The sequence below is a fragment of the Astatotilapia calliptera genome, chromosome 3 (genome assembly GCF_900246225.1).
Source record: "Astatotilapia calliptera chromosome 3, fAstCal1.2, whole genome shotgun sequence".
NCBI lineage: Eukaryota > Metazoa > Chordata > Actinopteri > Cichliformes > Cichlidae > Astatotilapia > Astatotilapia calliptera.
The window spans coordinates 28,851,137-28,872,616 of record NC_039304.1 but is presented as its reverse complement, the minus strand read 5'-3'; the positions used below and the strand labels follow the sequence as shown (position 1 = coordinate 28,872,616).

The 21,480-nt window shown below is 40.2% G+C and overlaps 1 protein-coding gene across 1 annotated transcript; it reads left to right on the top strand.

Annotated features, from left to right (window-relative positions):
• Positions 1-239: 239 nt before the first annotated feature.
• On the top strand, positions 240-20,191 carry LOC113014001 (uncharacterized). Its single transcript, XM_026155286.1, has 16 exons — positions 240-347; positions 2,073-2,515; positions 2,629-2,820; positions 2,931-3,026; positions 6,767-7,000; positions 7,893-8,040; positions 9,981-10,007; positions 10,351-10,884; positions 11,251-11,264; positions 13,629-13,693; positions 14,652-15,663; positions 18,058-18,153; positions 18,236-18,466; positions 19,007-19,154; positions 19,278-19,304; positions 19,394-20,191. The coding sequence occupies exons 1-16, from the start codon at positions 344-346 to the stop codon at positions 19,945-19,947; spliced, it is 3,825 nt and encodes a 1,274-aa protein (XP_026011071.1). The 5' UTR covers positions 240-343; the 3' UTR covers positions 19,948-20,191.
• Positions 20,192-21,480: the final 1,289 nt, after the last annotated feature.

Genomic DNA, 21,480 nt, shown 5'->3' with positions numbered 1-21,480 from the left:
TTACAGTGCTAGTGATCACCTCTGTCTGAGACTTCTTGAAGAGCAAGTCTTTTGTGTTCTTGACTTTTATGAAGATACAGTGGCAGAAAGCCACAGAAAGCAGGGGCAGATCTCTGCAATGATGAAAATGCAACACCTTTGTTGAGCTTTGCATATGCGCAGAGCAGGGCAGGAGAAATCACTGAGCAATAACAAAAGGAGGGTTTATGTGAGAGTCTGGGTGTGTCCCACTGAGAGTGGGAGGTCCACTGCAAGTTTCAGGAAGAGTTCAACACCGGAGCTGTGTGATTCACAGCAAAGTACATGAGGTGAAGGAGCGCACCGCTCGAGGTCAAAGGAAAACATGAGTGAGTTGTACCTGTTTTAACATAATCTTAGTGCTAGTTTCTTATCAAATGTTAGGAACTTTATCCATGCTGACACTACAGGAGGTGTAGACAGACAGATGTCTGGAATTGACGGTACCTGACTTTTTACTTGCCTAGTTTAAAACTACATATGTTAAAAAAAAACATTTTAGATTTGGGTTAAACTGAAACAGTGCAGATGTCGTGACGTATAGAGGTTGTTTGTCGTAGCAGATTTGGTGGAAAAGTTCATTTGGCTCATGCCTAAGCCAAACGTATGATGCAGGTGCAGAAGGTCCAGAATATCTGCATTCCTCAGATAGTTTCTCGCCCACAACAGGACACAGTGACACTGTTGCAGACAGTTCCTTGTTTGTGGTGATACTTTCTCACTGGATGTCACATAACTGTTAACTGGAAAAAGTGTCTTCCTGGCTTTGTCTTACTTTGTTTTGAGGACAAGCTGTGGATCAGTTTAGGCCTTATTTTTGTTTGACACCTGTACTAGATTTAAAGTGGCGGTCAATTTTTTTTGCTTGTAATCAGGAATTCTAATTTCATTTTTACTGTTTGGTGCTTTGAAAAATCACTTTTTGAATTTGAGGTAACAGCAACAGCAAAATTAGGGAGTGTATTCTGGAAGTTGGACATTGGACAAAAAAAAGTGAGGGTGGGAGATGATTCCACTGCCTCCCCATCCACTGCAGTTTATTATCTTAGATGAATAAGAAAATGGTGAATTGCATTTTTTTTAATATAGAAACCTCAGAAATTCTAATCAGTTTACAAAAACACAAAAAAAGTAGAATCCTTGAATTAGCCCTTTTCCCCCTAACTCTGAATGGAAATTTACCACCTCCTGACATAAGCCTCAGACAGATATACAGAGGTCAAAAAAAGAGAAAGAAATTATCAGCCAATCACTAAATGTCAGGTTTATGTCACAGCTGCACTAAATGATACTGCACTGTACTGATAATGAATCATTTTTAATGTTTCTGTAATGTTTAATCCACCAGTTTGTGCAAGACCTTTAATAGAAATATATTTCATGTTAAAATATATGATCCATGAATTTTATATTTTACTGTTATACAAAACAAGCAGAAAAAAGTAAAATAAATTAGAATTTTTAAAATGTATTTATTTATCCAATTACAGTTATTGACAGGTATTACTGAACATTTTAAATAGATTTCTAAAATATTTGTGTCTTCTAGTTTTTGCGACAGGTGGGCAATTTATTGAGCACTGTAGATCTTTCAGGTCACGATACAAAATGACCTCATTACACATATAATTTTGTCTCATCTCCTCTGTGGCTCCTTTTGCCCTAATTCGACTGCTGCAAGTTCATTTTTATCCAATAAGGACGGATAAACCAGATACGAAGTCGACAAAAACAACTTAAACCTAACCAAATCATTTTTAGGATTTAAAATGATGTAATATGTAAAGTCTCCAGAGAAAAGCTGTCACTTATAAGAAGATTAAACTGCTGTCCTCAGGTCCCTTCCTAGTGAGTTTCACAGCTGTTTCTATGCAGGTTTCTGTCTAGGCTTCCACACGACTCAAGTGAGTCACGTGCCACATATCTTAAAAAAAAAAAGAAGAAGATGAAAGTCAAATGTTAAGATCTGCTTTAAACGGTGTCTGTACTGACTGTTCTAATTATATTATAAATACACATGTACTAAGCCTCTCACACTTCCTTCTGTCTTCCAGGCTTTAATTCTCTCTCTGAGGAGCAGTTCACTTGCTCCATCTGTCTGGAGATATTTGTGGAGCCCGTCTCCACACCATGCGGCCACAGCTTTTGCAAGGCCTGTCTACAGGGCTATTGGAACCACAGCAAGAAGTTCCTGTGCCCAATGTGCAAAAAGAGCTACTCTAGAAAGCCTGAGATGAGCGTCAACAGGGTCCTGGCTGAAATATCCTCCCAGTTTCAGGGGCTAGTGGTGGCTAAAAGCACCGCCTCTCACGGATCCAGATGGAATTTGAGCTCAGATACGGGCGAGAGCAGCTCGCCAGTGAAGGATACCGGAGAGTTTGCCCAGCCTGGGGATGTTTCTTGTGATGCTTGTATTGGAAGGAAGTTAAAGGCGCTGAAATCTTGTGTGAACTGCCCTGGGTCTTTCTGCGAGTCCCACCTCAGGCATCATAAGAAGGTGGGTTTGTTAAATGTTAATTAATTAAATAACCTAAAAGCAAATATTTCTATAAATTTTAAGAGCAACTGTATTTATGTCTCTGTACCACTCATGCCCATACTGTCCTCCAGGTCAGGGCAATGATGTCTCATCGTCTGATTGAACCAACTTTCCACCTGGAAGACAAAATTTGTAAGAAACACGAACGTCTCCTGGATGTGTACTGCCGGACCGACCACATGTGCATCTGCTCTGCCTGTGCCGATGCCACACACAAATCCCATGAGATTGTCTCCATTGACCATGAATTTAAGAAGAAGATGGTCAGTATCCCTGTATGACAAGATCATTAAAATGACTCCTGAGATATTTTTATGATATAAAAGCAGGAACATTTTGGTAAGACACACCTCTGGTTTTTTTTGTCTCACAGGGTAACATGGGAAAGAAGAGATCAGAGCTGAAACATTTGATCAAGGAGAGAGCCAAGAAACTTGACGAGATCAAACAGTCCATCAAGGTCATAAAGGTAAGTCTAATAAAAACCTGCATGTGACATCATGGTTAAGCTACTAAGAAACAGAGATTAACTTAACAATTTTAAGTATTCGAGCCTTCATCGAACTAGGTTTGAACATCCAGACATCACAAAAATAATAGATTATAACATAAACATCGGTCATTGGTTATGGTAAACATTCAGCCAACATTTCCAGTATTGGTCAGTATCGACATTTGGCTGACTGATCGATAGTCAGTGCTAAGAACTGTTTTTATGTAAATATTGTCTAGTTTTCTATTCAGTAAAGAGTCAAGCTTTGAATCCAAATTAAAAAAGCAAATCGTGGATTTGCCTTACGAGTCCTTTTAAAAAAAAAAGAATGTAAATTTTGTGTAACCTCCTGGTCACAAACAGCGTCCACAACAGTTAAGCTTTTTACGATGATCTACACTGTTAAAAACTTGTAAAAATGCAATCTACTGTTTCAATATGAATTTTCCGAACAACAAATTTTTCCCATTTCTAACCCTAACAGTGTACAATCTTCCAGTTTATAATTGCACACATTTTGTGCTGAAACCTTTTAAGCTATAGTTTTATTACAATTGAAAACCTAAATTTAATCCAAAGCTACAATAATATGCAAATACTCCTCAGCTACTCACTGACCTCGTGGTTTTGGTATGTGTGACACACACAGCATCTGTTGGGATTTTTCTTTTCAGGAATGCATTAACATGTACAGGTGTTTGTCTTCAGAACTTAAGCTGGACACTGATCATTTAAAATCAAACTGAAACATTTTTTTAATCAGAATCAACCATGCAGTTGTGAATAATCTATTGTCTTCTATTTTATGCTGTGTCATTATAACTGGAGTTGGTCTTGTTTGAGTTTGTTTGGAGTCTGGTATTTTTTAATGCGTCTGTTTCCTGATACATTTTGTATGCCACTGATTTTTATCTGCTTGTGTTTCGAAGTCTAACTAGGGATAAGCATTTCAAGTGCTGTGTTTTGGAGCATGATTCGAGAAACACATTTGTGTCCACGATACTGTTTTCAATCTAAAACTCCACTCACGTTTTGTTATCTCAGAAAGATTTCAAGCTGAATTCTTAAGCGTCGCACCAGTGCGGCATTTCCAAAGGCATCTTATCAGAAGTGGCTGATACAAACAGGCCAGTCCTTTTACACTTGTACATGTATTTGAGAAACAGCCTAATCGTTGCTGTTGTAAATATGTTTAAAGTGCATTTCAAATATTTGCCAGTCTGCTCTCATATAATGTTTTTCTTTAGCTGAAGCTCAAAAGCCTTATTTGCACTTTAAGCAGCTTTGTGATCCAGAAAAAGCTGTTGCTCAAGGGCAGCTGTAAGACGACCAGCAGCAGTTTATTAAAAGCCAACAGACACTTAAGTTTTACCCCTAATAACGTAGATTCATCTTTATTAGTCATCGAAGCAAGGTGAGCCAACTAAAAGACCTATGCTCCAGTATAAGCAGGACATATTTGAGGCGGGATGCCACCCACATCTCATACCTCTCATGCTCTGCAGTAGCAGATAAGGTGGAGCACTAATGTCATTTGTTTTTGTCTTGTGTACACACACTCAGATCCATGTCTGAGGCCGTCCAACCAGTGAGACCAGTGTAAACATTTACATTTAGTTTCTCACACACCCTGTTTCCAGCCACAGCCTCCCTGCAGTAAAATGCTGCTTTGGAATAAGAAATGAAAAGATAACAAGCCTGAGTGGTTTTCCAGGACAATTACACTAATAATGCTGGGAGTGTAACAGGTTTTACCAGGGTAACACTAAATATATCAGTTGTCCTATGTTTAGGTTTTCACATCTTGTCACATCTGGGTAGTTTTGAATTTGATGACACATATGCAAAACATTCATGAGTGAAATTTCCTGGTTTCAGTGTTACTCTTGGTTTCCTCTTTCTGGAAACCTTTTTTCCCACAGTTCCCTCTGTGTTTACTGTACAAACACATGGACTCGTGTCCAGCTACATGCTGCTGACAGACTAAACAACACACTGAATTTATTGAGTAAGTTTAACATGCATGTAACTTATCAGTTTGAGATGGAAAATCTGGTGGTTTCAGCGTCTAATGGAAGATGTAACCTGTCAATCCAGTTAGACAAGTGGCGCGCAAAGACACTTAAGAGGCAACTGACTAAGTAAACATCTGGGTTTTGGTTGTTTTTTTTAAACTGCAGTACTTACATGTTAATTTGCTAGAATCATTATGGTAGTTTTATTTAATGCCTCCAATTCTGTCAATCATTACGTCAAACAAATAGAGACTCATATAGAAAGATATATACAACAATCAACACTTTAGGCCAAAGGTGAGTGTGGACAAGAGTCTCATTAAAAAAAGGAACATTTAAACAAGAAACCTTTGATATAAAATGACATTTTATCAGGACTTTAAAAAGTCTACAACTTCATGCTAGCATTAAATGTGCAGGACAATAGTAATAATAAAGATAATGCTGTGTTAGCGTGTGATAAATAAAGGAGCTATTCCACATTTAGTGTCATTTAGAAACAGTAGCAGAAAACTTAAAGTAAAATTTCCAGAGGTTAAAAATCTGTATGTTACATAAAGATGTTTATGCAATACTTCTCTCTTATCACTCTAACTGCCTAAATAAGGTGCAATTACTCATGTCAAACCCTGAACTTTGAAGAGAACAAACAAATAAAGATGCCAGTCATCTAAATTGCAACATGAGAGTTGTTCTGTGGAAAGTCGTAATTGTGAGTGGAAACCAAGATCATTTAATGGGGAACTTAGTTTTTCTTGTCAAAGATTTAAAGGTGCAGAATAACATGCTGTGAAGCTCCACGTGTAAAACAACAGTTAAGATCCTACAAGGACACACCAGCCGAAGGGTCTGCAGACAGAAAGTGACTCCCAAAGTGAGCCTTGGTGATTAAGTGAACCTTTGAGGCGTTTCACCTCAAACAAATGACACATTTTAATGTTTAAATGAAATGTGACCCTATGCTCTTGTCATTGGGAAGAAAAAAAGAGTTCAAATGGAGCGATGCTATCAGGGAGCAAAAAGAAGGGTGTGGATGGAAAATCATTTTCAACAAAAAAAAAGTGCAACAATAAAAGGAAATAATTCAGCATAAGCTGACTTCACATGTGAAATCAGGTTCGGACACTCTCTAAAATTTCCTACACAACATGAGGTCCTAAAAATGTAGGGTGGTGTCTAGGTAGAGAACACAGAAGGTGGCATGTATGATGCATACTCACAGCAACTGTTCCCCACACAAACATGCGTTTATTCAAGCCAATATAACTGGAACTTTGTGCAAAGGAGCTGGCATTTTAAAGGCTAATGTCTGATGCGGCTGCATCAAACATTTGCATTTTCATGTGTTTCTCAGAGTTGTGGCTCAAGTTAATCTCAAAGATCCTGCATTCCCACAATGCAGTTTATGTAATGTTTGTATAGAATGTTCTCTACCTCATTAACGCCACGTACAAGACAATAAATAACTTCTTCCACAGGATTAGCACTATCTCAACCTGTCCTCCAAGCTCCCCTGTAAAAGGAGCCGTGTTACTCAGTAACTTCTAGACTCTGGTTAATCTGTAAGAACTTTGTTGCTAAGAATACGCAGGCATTCCTCCTTAAACCCGGTCTTCGGTCTTGAACACGATCTCATCTGGACTCTGAGCTTTTCTCATGTTCACACTGGTAACACTGGCCATGTGGCGCTCACATTCACAGGCCAGTGCTCAGAAGGAGTTGGAGGAAAGCTGGCAGGTGTACGCAGAGCTGCAGCGTCTGGTGGAGCAGAGTCAGGCGGAGCTGGTTGAGCTGATAGCCACGAGGCAACGTGAGGCGGAGCGTCACGCCCAGGAAATGGCCAGGGGTTTGGAGAATGAACTCAGCCAACTGAGGAGGAGGAGCAATGAGCTAGAAGCCCATGCACAGACGCACGACAAAGTGCTTTTCCTTCAGGTACTACAGAGCTCCATGTGGGTCTAACACACACTGGCATGCAGACAGGTCCAGGTCTTGAGACAGTATCTTCACGCTTTGGATGCTTTGGATGCTAACTTTATTTTTCTGTACTAATTATAGCTAGCCTTTAAAGTTCTTGCTTTTCCAGCTTGGCCTACATACTGAAAACACAATTACTGTGCATTTGGGGCAGAGCATTTTATTAGAAGGCTAAAGACTTAACAGAATAAGCTGTGCTATTCACAATAATGGAAATCTCACAGGCATCTAAAACACAAGACTTTCTACCCTTATGATTTCACCAGAAAAGCCTGAACAATATCATATGGATCGTATTATACTGAACATATCTCTGTTTTCTCTGTTCTGAAAACTGTATACACACTTTACTTTTAATTGCAAAGCCAATTATTTACCTCTGTGGCTGCACCAGCTGTGTTTGCTCAGAGATTTTGAGACACAACATCAAAAGCCTCCATGAGCAGACCGAGCCTGTTATAGCCATTTCCCCATGTGAATGAATAGATGTCTTTGAAGTTGCTACTTTAGAGGTTTTCTACATAGCATCAATGGAAGTGAAGGCATGAAGCCTCGAATACCCAGACACATCAAAGCTGAGAGTAAGCAGACCAGTGCATCTCTTTTTGATAGACAGGGAATTTACTTACCACATTTGGACAATGCCCTCTACTGAGTGCTCTCTTCTTTTCCCGTCAGAGCAATAATGTGTCTCTGTTCTGTGTTTCCCATTAACAAAATTAAATAGGACAGCACTGAGCACACTGTTGGCGTCATATTTAGTGTGTTCTTTTCATTGTAAACTTTACAGACTTCATTTCCTTTGACGCACCGTTCATCTTACCTTGCATGACCTCTCTATTTCACGTAGAACCTGACATCACTGTCACCCCTACCCGAGCCCACTGATTGGTCAGCGGTCAGCATCAATACTGACCTTTATCTGGGAACCATCCGGTCCTCGGTCAGCAGCCTCATTGATAAGTTCCAGGATGAGCTTAAAAGAATATATGGGAAAGGTAAGGGCAGCTAGCCAAACTTGTGACCTAATGCACTTATGCAGCTATTAAAACCATTGTATTTGAGAAACTGTACAAAACAACTAGTGCTGCAGCATTACCTTGCCTACAATGCTAGAAGCAGAGCATGGTTTACATATAGACTTACCACTTTATTAGGTGCTTACTTAGACTTAGATCCTCCCACGACGATCGGCACATCGGGCGACAAGAGAACGCCATTGAACTCGGTCCATCGCGGCGGTTACTGTTTCATCCCATGACAGTTCAACCGAACATAATTCTTCAAGGAAAGTACTCCTCCACGTTATTTTGGGTCTTCCTCGCCGTCTCTTTCCATTCCTTGGGTTCCACAGAAATGCGATGCGGGCGGGTCTGTGGAATTATTATTATTGTTAGGTGCACCGGTTCAAATACTCATTAATTGAAAATACCCAATTAGCCAATCACATGTCAGCTGAGCTTCAAACCATGAAGATCAAAATGGGGAAGCGACTTGCAACTTGGTTAATGCTGCCAGATGCGCTCAATATTAGTACAGCTGATCTACAGTCATCTCTACAGTTTACAGAGAAAAGTCTGAAAAGGAGAAATTATCCAGTGAGCAGCAATTATCTGGGAGAAATGGCTTGTGCCTGTTGATGTCAGAGGAGAATGATTGGACTGCCTTTAGCTTATAGGAAGGCAACAGCAACAAAAAAAACACTCATTACAAACAAGGTTTGCAGAAGAGCATGTCTGAGTAGCAACAAGTCAAACCTTGAAGCCAGTAGCGGTTTTTGATACAGGTGACACGGGCGGTTGCCCGGGGAGGCATAGTGGTGGGGGACGGCATCACGGGCATGGGCAAAAAAAATAAAAAATGCTCATACTCATGCTGCCCCGACGTCATGCCAGCGCATATTGGGAATGCCATAGGCACCGATCGATTTTCTATCGGCCATTTGCTGGGAGTAAGGGCGCCCTCGTTTGCGAGGTGCGCCTGCTGCTTGCGGCACAGGGAGGAGAGGGTGGGGCGGCGGGGGAGTTTCTGGTGGCTGGAGCAGCATTTAATAACTCACAATAACTCGTCAGCCAAACAGGCTAGGACCACCACTGCTTGAAGCAGAAGACCATACCAGGTCCATGTGGCTATGACTGACACAGGCTCATCAAAATTAGACAACAGAAAACTGGAAAAAATGTTGCCCAAACTGATAAGTCATGATTTCAGACTGTAGGTGCAAACAATATGAACGCATGGATCTTAGCCCTTTAGTTCCAACAGAGCATCATTTAAACCCTAGTGCATATCATGCAGGGCTAGATACATTTAAATAAATACCTTACATAATATTAGCACATATTCAGCAAAATCTTTTCTTAATCCTTTTTCTGAAAGCACTTTTAAAAATGAGCGATCTGAAATGGCTCATGTTTTATGTATTAAATGCAAATCAACATGTCTGCAATCATTTGGAAGAGTGTTTTGAAAAATGTTCATAGTCACAATGAGTATTTTCCATTCTGCGTACGCTGCATACAGTTCCGCAGCTTCAAGTACCCCTGTAAACTGAAAATCAAACTCGCAGCAGGCTTTACTGGGATCCCTGCATGGGATAATGAATGCAAAGTTCTAGTACAATCCATCCTCCCTTGTCTAATACAAACCACACATCCTGTGCAAAATCCAAATTGGTGATATGTAGGTCACTGTACGCACACTTTGGAATGGAAAGTGACTCATCATCGCGCCACACTCACACGGTCACACATGCAAGACGGTTGGACAGATGGAGATAGTGTTGATGCCGCAGATCATCCACTTGGGATCGCTGGAAGAGGCAGCTGACTGACAGCGGCACATGCATCGAGCATTTAGAGCTCTGGTTCAGATCTGTGTGTTTACCACCCACACGTGCCATCTGCTGTGACTTTGACACTCTCTCTCTCTCTCTCAGAGCTCCGGAAGGTGCAGAACTACGCATGTGAGTAACACTTCTACTGTGTTAGCTGGGTGACATCCATGGTTTGTAGCTATAATTCTTCTAGGGAGCACATTCGTGCCACTTGTACATAAGGGTGTTAAAGTAAAGCAGGAGGCCTCTCTTGAGTAAATGATGATGCTCATTTCTTCTAAATGCCCACAAAATGGAAGTAATTCTTCACAGCAGAGATGGGATTGCTCCCGTAGCATGCTGCCATTTTACAGACACCCTTGTGGCATGTTCAGGAATAAGGAGCCCATTATTTTTTTTTTTTTTTAGCAGAAGTGGCAATAAATAATGCAGATTTTTCTCCCTGTCTCATATTCTGCTCCTTCCTTTTCAGCTGAGGTGATTCTGGACCCTGCCACAGCCCAGAGGAACCTGACTGTGACTGATGATGGTCAGCAGGTGAGGTATGAAGAGCGCAAATCCACTCACTGTGAGGGTCCAAAGCGCTTCAGCCCGGCCCTCTTTGTCTTGGGCCGGGAGGGGATCAGCACGGGGCGACACTACTGGGAGGTGGACGTATCGCGAAAGACGGCCTGGACGCTCGGTGTGGCCCGCGCTTCTGCCCGACGCAAGGGTGAGATCAAGCTGAGTCCCGAGGGTGGGTACTGGTGCCTGTGGCTGAAGAACGGGGAGGTGAAAGTGCTTGCGTCGCCCCGCTTGCCTCTAGTGCTGCCTTCCCAACCCAGTAAAGTAGGAATCTTTCTGGATTACGAAGGAGGCCAGATTTCTTTCTATGATGTGAAGTCTCGTCTGCATATCTACAGTTTTATCGATAGCTTCAGTGAGAACCTGTACCCGATCTTCAGCCCCTGTCTCGCCCAGGAGGGGAAGAATAATGCCCCACTCATCATAACCCATGTTAAACACAGCTGAGGGTATAGTCAGTCGGCATTAGGTTATGCATTCTGTTTATATATAAAACATCTTTTTTATACACACCGCCATCACTTTCTCAGCATAATACTGGCTATTTTCTGAGGTAAATTCTTTATTGACTGATACATGTATTATAATGGTACATTTACAATTTATTTAAATGTAGGCAGTTTTTTCTTTGCACTATCATCTGTTAACTCAAACTTGGATTACAGTAAAGAAGAAATATGTAGTGATGTGAAAACATGTGAAGGACAATAAATCATTCTTTTTTTGTTTCTTACTTAATGATAGATGAGTTTGAGTAAAGCTGGCACTTTCCCTACTCTGTAAGTCTTTGTGTAACTGCAACTCTAAGGCTCAGAGAGCCAAGTAATGAAGTTAAGAGACGCAAACTTCGTTTCTAGTGATTTAGACTTTGCCTGGGGAATCGAATCAAGGTTTCTTGTACTTGTACCTACCTATTGTAATTAAGACTGTATCCTATGGACATTATTGTAAAAACCAATATAGACACATTAAGTGGGGATAGCATGGGGAGACCAGTGCAATCATTTTACAGCTTTAGTTACTGTAACTATTTTGCACATCAAAAGTAATATAAAACACAGTTATCTGCTTTTTTCATATAACAGAATCTGTATTAATGTTGTATATATTTAATGACTTTGATCTCCACTACTTAAAAAAAAAAATGATAGGATCACCTGTTTAAAGGCCATGGAAAAGTTCTCTGTTTCTACATGAATCACATACTTTTGTAACGTCTACTGAACTTGTTCAATAAAGCTGATTAAGGCACAAAATGCATTTGAATTTTATATATATCTATATATATCTATATCTATATCTATATATATATATATATATATATATATATAGATATCTATCTATAGATATCTATCTATCTATCTATATCTATCTATCTATCTATATCTATCTAGCTATAGATATCTATCTATCTATAGATATCTATCTATCTATAGATATCTCACAAAAACAGTCATGTCAAAAAAATATTTACTGTAGCTTAAGTGACTTAAGCTGAATTTCCTGCTGAACTTATTACCCCTCTAATTTGGACTTTCAGGGTAACCAACAACAGACAAAGAAAAAAAAAGCCTATAGGTCAAAATTTGAAGTGATTATCTCAAAATTTCCAGTTGGGTATCTCAAGTTTTTTTTTTTTTTACTTACTCAGCAGTTTGAATCAATAAATTTGAGATAACTCAAGTTTTCACTTAACCATGCCTGTCATTTTATCAGTGGCAGTGTCCTACTTTTCAGGGCCTCAGACACACCCATGTTTGGTAACCTAACAGTCTGTTTTGTTTTTAAACCTATGTCATTGGACAATTCAAGCCATTTGATCTAGAAACTAAAAAATATATATCTTGTTTTATTTTATCTCACTCATATTAACTGTCCATTAAGTCACGACAGTAAATAAGATTACACAAAAAACATGAACTCTCCTGATGGAGTCATAACATAATTAAAACACCTGCACTTTTTTTGCAGTGGTTATCACATTGTTTACTTTTTCTTCAAGGGTTTATGTAGACAAAACATTTTAAAAAAACTGTCAGGAGACTGAATTACACTGAACTTACTTTTGTTATAAATCGACAAAAGCAACCTTGAAATGTGAGCTCTGTCTTTGGGGTTGGTTAAATAGGCCTCTGGTATAAGAGAAGATAAAAAAAAAAGCCTCTGACTAAGGCATCCTCTGGATCCCTTTAGCTTAGCATAGCTAAAAAAAAAATATCAGTGATCTATATCATGTATAATCTCCACAAAATATAGAACTATTTTAGTGTCAGCTGTCTGTTTTACTACACTTGTAATGTTGAACTTTAGCAATGCCAGCAAAGAGAGAGAAGAAAGTGTTTTTAGTCATAGACAGCATGAAGGAGATAGACTGTAGTAGCTACCGTCGTGTCATCCACTGGTTTCTGACATGTCTTTCTGAAGCCTCAACTTTGGCATTTTTACCGTCACCATCTTTAAAAGAATGGATGATATGAAGAGGGACGGGTTTGACTGTGAAACTACATGCTAGTTGGCAAACTACTTACCAGTCATACGTCATTAGCTGGTGAACAGTGGTCATGGTTAAGGCTCTATTTTGAAATATACAATGATACAAAAACTATAAAGCTTTATAAATCGACTTCATTTTTGATTCAGTATAACCAGAAATCAGTGACTGAGTCCACAAACTGTTTGCAGAAAGCATGGCCTTCTATCAGGCCCAAAGGTTTTGTTTGTTTTTTTACAACCACAGCTATCGCTCTCTGGTGGCCTTCAGGTAGAATGCAGGTTTAAGACACTTCCACGTTGACTTATTCTTTTTTAAAACCTGGATATTACATCCATGTTTTTATATGGTCTGTGCTTCTAATCTTTGTGCTAAGCTAACAGTCTAATATTTTTTTGTGTTTTAAATTTTGCCAATTTGAAAATCCTACAATTATTAACACAAAAAATTAAATCCTCAACATGTAAGCGTTCTCAGATTTTAGTGTTACTTCTGCTATTTTAATTTCTTTGTCAAACTCCTGAATTTGACCCTAGCTAATGTGCTGTATTCTCTGAAGACTTAAAGCTATTCCTCCTGGAGCTTTGAGGGTCATGGCCAGAGAATATTTGTATCTAGGTTAAAAGGAGACTGAGGGAGCGGGGTATATTTTGGGTCTGAGTTGAGTGTGTGTTTGTGTGGGGGGCGGCTGTAAGGGGCAGCGGTTACAGCCTGTCTCATATGTCAGTGCACTGTGGAGTCTCCAGGCAGCTGCTCTCTGGTGAGTTTCCCAGATCTCTGTTTTTTGTCTCTCCCTTCACCTCCTGTGTTTTTAATTTCCACAGGGTATCATCTGCTTCTCTGTACACAGACATAACTCTTAGGGGAGTATTGTTGTTGGATTTTTTTTTCTAATAACATTTTTATTCTAATGAGTGCTGACCTGTGGTATGGACTTTCTTTCCATTGCAGGCAGGGAATTATAGATTAAAATAGTTCAAGAGAAGACTTCAATCGTAGAGTTATGAGTTTGTATATTTTTAGGTACTAGGTGTTCATTTATCAAAATAAGAAAGATTAAGCGCTGCCAGCACTGCAAGACAGGTCATGCGGTACGCAAGTATTTTTGGAAAAATCTTAATCTGGTCTGTCACGAACACCTAGGCCTGAAGCTGCCTGTCTTATAGGTCAAACCTGCTTACTTGCAGCTTCACAGATACATTTGTGTCGCAGTGTACCAGCGTACAGGAGAGACATAATAATCTTTAGCTTGTGATATGGAGTTTGCTTTTAAAAAGAAAAGATTAGGAGTTAAAATTCATGTGATGATTCTATTAATTGCCGTCCTCTGATAAACTTATTATAGTTATAGTTGTATTTATCTATAAATTTCTTGGGTCAGAAATTAAAAGCAGTGTGACTATTACAATATGTGGCCACAAGAGGGCAGTATCAATATTTAAATACTTTCAAAATATCTTAATATAAATAATGATTATGAAAGATGTTGACTATGTTTTGTATTTAAATATTGACATATGCATGTAAGCTCTTAAAATGAGTCGGGACTAATCGGGACTCATTTGTCATTATTCTAAATGTTTACCTAAAACATTATGACCTGTAATTTCAAAGCATGTAATGATAAATGAGTCCCGCCATGCTTTGCTTTGTAGATCTGCTTGTAGACGACATCATTAAGGTCATGCCATCTAATCCTAGCGACCTCGATATCACAGCAGGTTTGATGACCCATTCAAAGGCTGGTTGCTTGCACTGAAAATGACCCTGCCTCTCCGCCGTGCAGGAATGGCCACTACTGGGAACCTTTCAGAAGAGCAGGTGCACTGCTCCATCTGTCTGGACGTCTTCACCAACCCCGTGTCCATCCCCTGCGGACACAACTTCTGCCAGAGTTGCATCCTGGGATACTGGAAAAGCAGTCCTTTGTATCAGTGTCCTATGTGCAAGAAGTCCTTCTACAAAAGGCCCGATATTAGTGTCAACACTGTCTTGAGGGAAATTGCAGAGCAGTTCAAGGAGATTAGGATTAAAAGCATGGAAGGGAAGGGAAGCAAGGAAGAGGGAGAAGGGAAAGAAAGGAAGTGGACAATAGAAAGGAGGAAAAGGGAGGATGAGGAGAGGCTTTTGGAGAAAGACCAGAAAGAGCAGCTTTTGGAGGAGCTGAAGCTGAAACAAGAGGAGAAGAGAAAGAAAGAGGGAGTGAAGGAGAAACAAGGAGAGAAGAGGCCACAGCAAGAAGACTTACCACCTTTAATCCCTCCAATTTTACCTCCAAAGACCTCTCCTCCACTGGCACACCAAGCCACAGCACAAGAGCCACCGCCTCCACTTCCCCAAACATCACCCCCACCCTCACCTCAAATCTCTGCTTCTCAACTTCCTCAGACCTTACCATCTCCTTCTTTCTCTTCGCTCCAATCTCAATCTTGGGAGGAAGTCTTGTGCGACGTTTGCCTTGGAGAAGGTAGGCCGAAGGCGGTCAAATCCTGCCTGGTGTGTCTGACTTCATACTGCGAGGAGCATCTGAAATGTCACTCAGCCCGCTTCACTAAGCACAAGCTGATGGAGCCCGTTGCCAACATGGAGGACAGGATGTGTCCGAAGCACGAGAGGCTCCTGGAGCTGTTCTGTAAGAAGGATCAGATGTGCGTGTGCGTCCTCTGCACCGAGACGGACCACAGGGCTCACTACACAGTCCCTGTGGAGAGAGAATGGACAGAGAAAAAGGTGAGACAGATGCGCTGCCATCCAAATATAGGACAGGGACCAAATGTTTATCTGTGCTGGAAAAGATTTCAAGATATTTGCGGGTCAATTCTTGCCGGTTCATCAACTGCCTCCCCCCGGACCAGCTCAGACTTAGCTAAAGGAACTCAAGTGGAAAGATTCATGTCTTACTACCGCTGTTCTCTTTTTTGTTGGAGGGATAGTTTCAAATCCATTATCTAAAAAACCACTTGACCTAGGCCCTTCAAAATGTTTAGAGTAAAAAATTGGTATCACTGTTCTATAAATATGGACTCTTGCGAGTGCAGCCAGAGTTAACGTAAAATGATGGATGCTTGAAGTCACGATCGCTGACAGCAGATCTGGAGAACTGCAGAAAGCACAGTTATACAGATAGGAGACTGATATTTTGTTTACACCTTGTCATGTACGATTTACGCAGTATTTTTTAACATAGTTTAAATCAGGTGATTGGTGCCAAAGATAAAACAGATAAACTCTCATACTTACACACGGAGGACTAAATGGAAAAGCTTCAGACTTTCGTTAAACACACTTCTGCTTGAAGTGTTTGTTTGCAGGCTCAAATGTATTACTGTTACTTGTACATGGTTGAAGACTAGGATGGGACAGAGCCTTTCAATCTGTGGCTCCACAACACTCCAGTTTCATTTGCCAGACTCTGTGGACTCCTTCAAAAGGATTCTTTAGTTATTAATATGAATAAATATGACCTTTTTTGGAGATGCATACTACTGTATGCGCTGGAAGCAGAGCAAGATATTTTCATTGAATTATTTATGCACCCTCATTTCTCAGCAAGAAGTTCTCTTTTCTTTTTCTTTCTTTTTTTTGTCTTATCAAGAAAAAAGGATCAGCTCAGATGGCACCCAGTACACACCCTCTCTGCTATTTATAGTCAGCTAATTGTTCATCTTTAGTTAATGTCATAAGTTCACAGATTCCCACATTCAAAATGGTGAAAGATATTCAAATGATGGTTATGATGCACATTTTTCATTGTTAATTGTTAATCGTATCGTTAGTAATGCACTGTAGATAGATCAACCACATAAAAAAAATATTATGTAGAGTGCTTAACAGATTTATAAGATCAGCTGTGACAGAAATGACAAATATTTTTGAAATTTGTCAAAAATGTTTGTATACAGACATTTCTGGACTTCACTGGGAAGTCAGAAATTAATTAAGTGTCACATTTAACCCCAGAAAGTTGATTCTGTTCATTTAGACGTTTGATTTCAGTGGGAGAAGCGTTTTGTCACTCAGGTCCTGACAAAATTTTAAGATTTATGGCTAAATTTAGTATTAGATATATCATTTAATAATAATAATGGATTGGATTTATATAGTGCTTTTCAAGGCACCCAAAGCGCTTTACAATACCACTATTCATTCACTCTCACATTCACACACTGGTGGAGGCAAGCTACAGTTGTAGCCACAGCTGCCCTGGGGCAGACTGACAGAAGCGAGGCTGCCATATTGCGCCATCGGCCCCTCTGGCCAACACCAGTAGGCGGTAGGGTAAAGTGTCTTGCCCAAGGACACGACGACCAGGACAGAGAGCCCGGGGATCAAACCGGCGACCTTCCGGTTACAGATAGGCTTCCCAACCCCCTGAGCCACGGTCGCCCCATTTAGATCAGGGGTAGGCAACTCCAGGCCTTAAGGGAGTGTCCTGCAGGTTTTAGATATCACCCTGGGTCAACACACATGAATCACATGATTAGTTCATTACCAGGCCTCTGGAGAACTTCAAGGCTTGTTAAAGAGGTTATTTAGTCATTTAAATAAGCTGAGTTGGATCAAGGACACATCTAAAAGCTGCAGGACACCGGGCCTCGAAGCCTGGAGCTGCATACTTCTGATTTAGATTTAAATAGAACTTGCACATATTGGTGGATTAACCATTACAAAAATATAAAAAATATTTTCATAATTACAAGTACCGTTAATTTAGGGCAGCTGTGGCATAAACCTTATATTGGGTGGTGGTCTAATACATTTATTAAGCACTAAATGACCCCTTGGCACCACCAAGCTTTGACCTATTGTGCCCTTAACATGTCAGAAAGGTTTGGTGATACAACAGGTTCTGTTGTTTGTGAGTCTATGAGTTGAATTTTTGTTTGTTTTTTTGTTTACTTTTACTAAACTAATGATTCAACCTAAACCTTCCAGGATTTTAAGGAAACATTAACACGAACAACTATGCTGCACAGACCTCGCCTTGTACAGCAGGCTGGTCCACAGTGTCTTTATGATGTTATCTTCTCTGTTGCCTGATTACAACTAAAGACTAATAATCTTTTCACATCATCAAGTTTATAATTACCACAAGTCATGCCCGTGTGATCTGATACTGTGCAGGCACAGCTTAAGAGGACAGGAATAGACGTTCAGCAGATGATCCAGGACAGAGTGAAAAAGGTGGAGGAGATCAAACACTCTGTGGAGCTCAATAAAGTGAGTTTTTACCTTTGCATGGCCACGTCACAATCTACACTCACATGGTTGTTCAACATACATGTGCTTTTTGTACTTTCAGGCCAGTGCTCAAAGAGAGATTGAGGAAAGCATGCAGGTCTTCTCGGAGCTGGTGCGCTCCATCCAGAAAACTCAGGCCGAGCTGGTTTTGGTCATCGAGGAGAAGCAGAGGCAGACGGAGAGGTGGGCTCAAGGCCTCATTACTGAACTGGAACAGGAAATCACTGAGCTAAAGAGGAGGAACACAGAGTTGGAAACCGTTGCTCGGACTGACCACATTCATTTCTTAAAGGTGAGAGAGGCTTTGTTTCAGTGCTCAGTGTCGGGGAGCCAAATTTAAGTTGTGGTACTTGATATTTTACCTTGCAAGGTGTACAAGTTCATGGATATTTTTCTAATTTTTCCTTATTTTTTTCTTCATTTCAAAGGATTTTTATGGTAAAATGACACTTCCAGCATTTTGTTAACCCTGTTTTCCAGTGAAACCAGGTGCCTTTTACAGTATTCACTAATAGCTAAATTAAATGACAACAGCGCCCTCTTTCTGCTCTACACTGTATTGCATTCCAATACCTGCAATCCAATCAAAGAGTAGCTTTGCAAGGTTTTTTTGGCAGTGTTTCATAAATAATGCCCATTCTGACGCAACCCTGAGCATTTGAGTCTCTTAATTTGGAAATAATTCTACAACCATACTTGTTTCTTAGTTCAGAAGCCTTAAAATCTTTGTGATCTGTGGTTATTTGAAAAGAACCATGACTGTGGTCATCTTATTTTAGTCAATAACGTGTTTCTAAGTTGTTGCCCCCCCTTGGGCTGTATCTTTCTGCAGAGCTTCCCGGCCCTCAGCACTCCACCATCTGTTAAAGACTGGTCTGAGACCAGTGTTCCCACTGACACATGTGTTGGCATGATCAGAAAATTAGTGTCCAAACTAGAGGCGACGTTGACTGAAATGATTGACAAACTGTCTGACAGTGGTAGGACTTCCATAAACATTCAAAAATACCTTTGTTACTGTGTGACTATTCATTTTATTTTTAAAAAAAGTAAAGATGTATAAGAAACATATCTTAAGAGAATGTTGTATTTTGTTTTTACAGAGATCAAAAAAGTTCTGAAATATACAGGTAAAGCTTTTTTTTACTTATTTTTCTTTCCTGTGTTTTCATCATTAAACTCCCCAACAAAATATATCCTCTGTCTCGTTCTTCTGCAGTGGATGTCACTCTTGACCCTGACACAGCTAACCCGTGGTTGCAGCTCTCTCAGGATAGACATCAGGTGAGACACCTGGGTGCCTGGCAGGACCTCCCGGACCACCCCGATCGCTTCGACACGGTGGTTATAGTATTGGCCCATGAGGGCTTCACTTCTGGCAGACACTACTGGGAGGTCCAGGTGGGGGAAAAGGATGACTGGTACCTTGGTGTGGCGAGGTCATCTGTTAACAGAAAGGGCAGGATCTCTGTAAGCACCACCCAAGGCTATTGGGCTCTGGCCATGAAGAAAGGCCAGGGATACAGAGCGTCAACATCCCCACCATCACTGCTCTCCCTCGACCCTAAGCCCAAGAGAGTGGGCGTGTATGTGGACTACGAAGAAGGCCAAGTGTCGTTTTATGATGTGAGAGCACGGACCCATATTTACACCTTTGAGGATACCTTCACTGAAAAAATTCTTCCATTTTTCTACCTGTACTGCTGTGACAAAGCCTCTGACACCATCGTCATCTGTCCTGTGAATGAGAAACATCTGATCAAGCAAAGCTAAGGACATAAAAACAAAAGTTGTTGTAGCTATACCCGATTTAATTACATGTGAACTGTAGCTAAATATGTTAATTATACATCCTGTGAATTTGTAGCCAACATGCTTGTAAAACACAAACCTCAAATGACGTTCTGGTAAAAAGAAACAGTGTTGACAAATTTTGTATTTCAAGATTGTTTGCATATTAAATACATTGTGATTTGATTAGCATTAAAAACTGGGTGTGCAGGAAGACAAATCATAACAATAGAGTAATTTTATTTTGTGAGTAAGTGCAATTATTTTCTTGCTGAACATTTAATGGAAAACTAGTTACTACATTAATGTAAGCATGGTAGAAACAGATCTTGATCTAAGTTCAGTTAGCTGTTTCTCTAAAGATTGCAGCAAAATGTTTAGAAGTCCCAAAATCTACTGACGGGAGGTCTTTTGCTCAACAGTATGTTACACCTCAGAAGTTTTATGTATGTTTCTGGGTTTACTTTAGCAGGACTGGAAGCATTGGTAAATGGCCTGTATTTGTATAGCACTTTACTTAGTCCCTAAGGACCCCAAAGCGCTTTACACATTCAGTCATTCACCCATTCACACACACATTCACACACTGGTGATGGCAAGCTACATTGTAGCCACAGCTGCCCTGGGACGCACTGACGGAGGCGAGGCTGCCGGACACTGGCGCCACCGGGCCCTCTGACCACCACAAGCATTGTCTAAAAGAAAGCAGTTTCTACCTGTTCCCAGGCCTTATGCTAAGCTTGTTTAATCTATAAAACCATACCAGGCATACAGAATGAGATAATCAGTTCAATTCAAGACAGTTTTACTTATAGTACCAAGTCACAGTTGCCTCAAGGTACTTTAATTTGCAAGGACCCTAAAATATATAGACAAACCCCACCAACCAGATGACACCCTGTGAGCAAGCACTTTGAAGACAGTGGGAAGGAATAATATTGTTTACTAAAGAACTGATAAGGAATAAAAGACTATCATGGCAGCCAAGAACATAAAAACACAGGTGTAATCTTCACACATGGGTTGTAGTATAGCCAAAAAGGACAACATTATTACAAATATTTAAAATGACAAACTATTTAAGACCCAAGCGGGTCCATAAAAGAGATCAACTTAACAAAATTCTACCCAAAAGCCACAACAAAACATAACTCAAACTGACCTGCCCAAATCTTCTTTCATTTTTAATGGCAGCTTGAATCCAAAGATGTTGCACTACTGCCATCTCCTGGGTTTTACTGTTACATCACTTCCAAATCCTTAGATCCTCTTGATGAGTACAGTATTTCTAAAAAAACAAAACAAATAAAACAGAAACAATAAACCACACACTTCCTTTTATCATGACTTAACCACTCAGCCACCTTTTCAAACTACAGTTTCTACCCTCAACATTCTCATTTGACTAACATACTTCCTGCAACTAATAAACACATATTCAAGCGTTTCCATAGGCTTCTTCTTCTTCTTCAGTCAAGTTTAACGGCAGCTTGCATCCAAAACTGTTGCATTACT